This window comes from Rhipicephalus microplus, chromosome 2 (genome assembly GCF_043290135.1).
Source record: "Rhipicephalus microplus isolate Deutch F79 chromosome 2, USDA_Rmic, whole genome shotgun sequence".
Taxonomy (NCBI): Eukaryota; Metazoa; Arthropoda; class Arachnida; order Ixodida; family Ixodidae; genus Rhipicephalus; species Rhipicephalus microplus.
The window spans coordinates 62,188,141-62,193,971 of NC_134701.1; the positions used below are offsets into that span (position 1 = coordinate 62,188,141).

At 43.3% G+C, this 5,831-nt stretch overlaps 1 protein-coding gene across 11 annotated transcripts in view; it reads left to right on the forward strand.

The window, feature by feature from the left end:
- The window catches only part of LOC142796266 (uncharacterized), a 112,873-nt gene extending 108,732 nt beyond the window's left edge, over positions 1-4,141 (forward strand). For 9 of the 11 annotated variants that reach the window (XM_075886493.1, XM_075886496.1, XM_075886499.1 and 6 more), the window contains one exon: positions 452-4,141. In XM_075886493.1, coding sequence (XP_075742608.1) covers positions 452-565 — 114 coding nt within the window. In that variant the 3' untranslated portion in view covers positions 566-4,141. The remainder of the gene's footprint in view (positions 1-451) is intronic. The other 2 variants (XR_012893678.1, XR_012893676.1) reach the window with 2 other exon arrangements.
- Positions 4,142-5,831: the final 1,690 nt, after the last annotated feature.

Consider the following 5,831-nt stretch of genomic DNA (forward strand, 5'->3'; position numbering starts at 1 on the left):
GTATGTAGTACTTTCAGCAAGTATAATTGTAACTGTTGCTTCATTGTGTTACGTGAGCAGATGACACGCGGCATTAACTGAGTGCGTATAAACAAACAACGTCGTTTGTACCCCGCGTTTGCACGGCCGTTGTCAAGCGCGGCTATCATTTTTCGCGCTTCTTTCTGGCAATACTTTTCCGCGCACCTATCATCGCAGCGTAGTACTTTCAGCAAGTATGATATTTAACTGTTGCTTCATTGTGTTGCGTGAACAGATGACACGCGGCAATAAGTGAGTGCGTGTAAACAAACAACGTCGTTTGCACCTCGTGTTTGCAGGGCCGGTTTCATGCTTTGCTATCATTTTTCGCGCTTATTTCTCGTGAGGCTTTTCCGCGCACCTATCAGCGAATTTCGCTAAGTAATCAGGAATGTTAGTTTACGGTTTCTCTCGTTTCTGTCCCGTGCAGCGGCCTACGCACACAAGTCTCCGTGGTTCATTCGGCTGTGATGACCCGCGTCAGGTGCGATGGCGTACTGTTGCGTGCCCGGTTGCAAGTCTTCAAGCAAAAAGAAGGAAGTAGGAATTTCATTCCACGAAATTCCAAGCGACGAGGAGTTGCGGCAAAAGTGGATAAAAGTCATTTCACGAGACAATTGGACGCCGAACACCACTTCCTGCTACTCAACCGTGTGCAGTCGTCATTTCGCTGCTTCTGATTTTAAGCAAGGATGTAAAACACAAAGGCTTATGAAAGGTGTGGTGCCTAGCGTATTCGAAGAATATCCGCGCTACTTGCAGCCTTCGACAAAAGCCCCGAGAAGTGACGCGGCGATCAGAAAAAAAAAAAAAAATTGTGATTGCGAAAATTGTGATTGCTGCTTGTGAACAGTGTCAACGAGGGTACTAAAGCTCGTCAGACTGTGTGCGTGTGAGGAACGTTTCGATCGACGCCCTCTTGTTCGTTTCCGCAAGTTTCGAATGAATTATTACGCAATAAACAAGTTTCTCTACCGTTTCCTTGAAGGTATGGTGTTCTGTTCAATGTGCTATCTTGCGTACTTATTCTTTCTCTCTTGCATATGTTCTCTCCTAAATATTTAAGTGGCACACGAGAGTGGTATCACACTTTTGTTTTTTAAGCTTGCCGCGCTTACAAACGCGCAACGAAGGACCCACCCGTCAGTGCCGGCGGTAGCACCGGAGTCAGTGAACAGGCTCTGCCGGTTCTGGGAAGGCAGCGCCGCCTGGTGGTGATTTCGGGAACTCAGCCTGACGGTCGGCTCCCTTTGATCCCGGCGGCAAAGCGCAGGCACAGAAAATAAAGGAGGCTATGGCTGGATGCGATGTTGCCACATGAATGGGACGCTACCGACACAGGCGCTGACGTGTTCACTGAACGCGCGGAAGAAGCTAGACAGCTCGCCCGCTTACGGATCCACCAGCGACAAGACTACGATGCAGGCCGCTACAATGCTCGCCATAGAACTGTAACGTACAAAATCGGTGACAGAGTGTGGGTTTGGACACCCGTACGAAAACGTGGACTGTCCGAGAAGCTGCTAAGGCGATATTTCGGGCCATACCGAGTATCGCGCCAGCTAAGTGACGTCGCCTACGAGGTTGTCTCCGACAGTACCCAATGCCCGAGGCGTCGCCAGCACCAGCCTGAACTTGTTCATGTAGTGCGTATGAAGCCGTACGTGAGTGACTGACTGCACGTTAAAAAAAATACTGTGCGTCTGCATCAGCATCGGGGCGATGCTCTTATAAGGAGGGGCAAGTGACACGTGTTTATATGAAAAAGAATGATGATAGGAATGTTTTGTAGATTCCAGCTAGTGGGTCAGGTGGTTTTTCGGGACGACAACGAAGCAGGCATCTTGCTGTACAGCTGATCCTGAATACGCTCTTTTCGCTGCCGTAAGCTGCTGTCATCTTTTGTTCGTGTTGCACTGCGACAATATAAGCGGTTCAAAGAAAAGCAATAAGGTTTATTTTTAGCAAGTATAGACTGACAGATGCACCGACTTAATAACGCATTTTAACACTACAAAACCAAACAAAACTAACAATACTAAAACTAATGTTTCAACTACTCCACAACATAATAAAAATAGATACCTGAAGGTATCTTTTTTTCACGGCAGACCGACCCGTCATAATCATTCCCATACTCTTGTAGAATACTCTTTTAACACTAATTGCTTTAAATACTCATTTTTTCCTCTAACCAGTAAAGATTGGAACTCGCTGAAACCTACCTTAAGCACTGAATCATCTATAAACTTGTTTACAGCTGCGATTGAAAGCGAATTCCTTGCCTCGCAAATCGCACTAACAACATCACATCATCAATAAACCCAATAAACGAGTCAGTGTCACATTGCTAATACAAAAGTTTTGTTTTATTATGATCATTATTTTCAAGTGACATGTTTTTCGATTAGATTATTGTTCATATAGTTCTTTGAATAAGTTGTTCAATAAAAATGCCTACTTGTTGTCCCTACCCCATATTACAAATGCATGCATTATCTTTTCGCGGTCATTTTTAACAATAACCTAGTTCATGATTTTGCTATTACTGAAATTGTTTGATTGCATGTTTTTTAATGGCAATGTATAACCTATGATTTGCATGCCACTTTCTAATTCCGGCTTTTTTTGTGTTTTCTATCAATATGAATCTGTGTAAACAAATATTCGTGTTCGTATGCTTTCCCTGCTATAATGTCTGATGAGATTGGCAGTATTGTTAAATAAATAAATAAATAAGTTCGAATTAGTGTGACAGCTAGACAGTAGGCATGCACAAATATTCAAGCACTTCAAATGTTCTGATGAATATTAGAGTATTCAAATTCACTTTAACATAAATGTCAATTATTTAAAATTTTGGAAGTATTCGAAATCAACAAATTAACATATATTAAACTGCATGTAAGTTTTCTGTAAAGAAGGTTTCACTACAGCATACTAATGCTATGCCGTGAAAACACTTATGCAGAAAAGAGGCACTGTAGCAATGCTCCCTCCACTGGTAGATTAAATGAAGATATTACATTTACATTGATTAATCAATTGATAAGATTAAAAGCTTGCTATACGGGCTAATATGAGCTAAGTATAGTAAATTTTAACACCCAACACAATTTACCGGATATCACTACAGGAGATCAAATCCTTTCAAGGTTGCTTTTACTTTTTTTCTAACCAAAAAGAATGCCTTGCAGAAATGAAAAAAAATATTGTTCAAGTTATTTTCATCCCGACAAAGATGTTTTTTTTTTAATAGTATGTTGTATGTATCATCAGAACTATTAGATTCAATATTGTTTGACAAAATCACTATTCGCTTTTAACCTGCTATTTATTATCTGGACATCCCTACTAGACAGACTTCGAAGCATGGAAGCTTGAGCTACTTCGTAAGATGTTATGAAACGACTTTGAAGTGCCAAGAAACAAGGATCGAAGAGAAAGAGTTGACACAAGAGTGCTAACTTGCAACTGAGATTTATTACAAAAGAAAGGAAAAAAGGTACACACCCTTTATAGATGGCACATATGCATCCACACTTGTGCATACTGCTCGCAAAAAGCCAGCCCCAACAAACAGATGAATGTGTCACTCAAAAGACGTCCCTTTGTGATTATTCCGTATTTTCACGAATTTCCACACCGCTTGACACAAAGTTGACGTTTTTTTCTGCAGACAACAAATTAAGTAGCATTTGTCCTGTTTTGCACAGGCGCCTTGGCTTTGAGGATCGTGGAAGAAGCAACCAATACAACGTGAAACATGGCTTGCAGTTTGTCCCCTGTAAGCAGGGGGGCGGTGCATTGCATTCCTTTCACTTGTGGGCGGTGCTACGATTGTCAGTCGGGCCTTTGCGTGAATGTCAGGCTTAGAGAGCACCATAGCTCCTTTAAAAGAACAGCCTAGTCGCACCTTGCGATGCATCGCCGTGACTGCAAACCTGAGCCTGGTTTCTCCGACTCTTATGTAACTTTCAGACATGACAACAAATTAACAAGAGAAATTGCAAAAACCTTTCTGATAATAAAAGAGACAGAGCGATGCATGTGTAAGGCAGCCTTCATTGAGCTCGCTGAAATGTGAATGTCGTCTACTTCATAAGTCTGGTGTCATATCAAAGAGAGACAGTGGGGGGGGGGAGGGAGGCTTTTTGCGAGCAGTCTGCTTAAGTGTGCATGCATTTGCATCATATAAAGGGGTTGCACTTTTTTCTTTTCTTTTTTTGCTATAAGTCTTGGTTTTAAGTTAGTGCTCTTCGTGTGCACTTTTTTTCCTCAGTTCTTGATTTTTGGGGTTCCAAAGTTGTTTTCTAATGTTAGACAGGCATATGTATGCATGGGATCAACGGTGAAGTCCTTTTTCATGCTTTCTTCAGTCAGTCATAGAGACGGTCTTTGACACTATTCTGGAACAGAAAGTTTGCAAGCTCAAATGATGTAGAAGCAAACTTACTTATTCCAACAAAGCATAAAACGTTAATAGTGTTTAGACGTTACAAAAAAATCTTTAGTTCCTATGGAGTTATGTGGCCATTTTACTCAATAAATCCTGAAAGTTTTGCACTGCCTATTTAAACTTCTCATAATAGGCACACCAGTTGATCATGATGCACTTCTTGGGTTGCATTTGCAAGAGTGGCCATCATTCTCCCATTGGTTAGCTGTGAAGATGACACACTGCCCCTTCCTAGTATACCACAGCTGGTCTGAATATTTGTCACTGCTCCACTGTGATGAGTCATGCACGTTCGCAAGTGCACCTTCAAAAAGTGCACGGAGCAAAAACGAAGAAGCAGCAAAGTGCTAGCGTGGAGCCGCTCAGACAACGAAGATGTCGAAGAGCGTCAGGCACGAGGACGCATGGCCCGATGGGAACAAAATAAAAAAATTTAAAAGAGAACCAATGGGCAACGACCTTAGAGATTCCATGGGTCAACGGCTGGACACCACGAAACGTCAGAATCGCCAATCAGAACGGGACAAGTGGACCAGAGTTCAAGGAAGATCGGAGGTAGAGCTACGGAATTAGAGGAGGACGTGGCGAGCAGATGGTTGTCACCAAACTGGACGCTGATGATGGGCCATCGGGTCGAACCTGAGCCTCCAAGACTTCAACTGGCCAGGCCCTTCTGCCGTCGCGTTCCTGCTCGGGAGGGCCGTGGCCATCCAGTCCTGAATTTCAGCCACGGCCTACGGACTTAGGTTCCGACAGGCAGTAAGCAACAGCAATCGTACTGCGTGCTTGAGCTGAACATCAAGCTGCTTGGCCAGATTGCCCTAACTTCTGGACGTGTCGCCCATCGGTCAGCATTCCTTTGCTGCAACCAGCTGACCCCTCTCAAGCATTCCCATCCGGTGAGACCGAACCCGTGGACCCACGTGCGTGGACCGAACACTCCTCACCACTCTGCCACTCACCAGTGATCGAACTGAATAGCTTAGTTTAGTTAATTGACTTGTGATTCAGTTGTCGATCTCTGCGTTTTACCGCGTCCAGTGAGCCTTTTTATAAAGTATTTGGGAATTGTGGGAATTATTGTGTCGACTTTTCAATTAGTTTTTGTGTGGGTTTTGTTGAAAACCAACGGCTTTGTCCTTCTTCAAGGCTCTCGGAGGCTCAGCCTTAGAGAGATCTTACTAACAGAAAAAGAACCTGCATCACATCCTCTCAATTGCAAAAGCATGATTAGAAGATTGAACTGACGATAAGAGATATAGTGGGCTTGTACCGAGTTTTGAGGAATATGTGACATGCACAGCAGTGTCGCTCCTCCCTAAACACACCAAGCAACTATCCCTTCTTTATC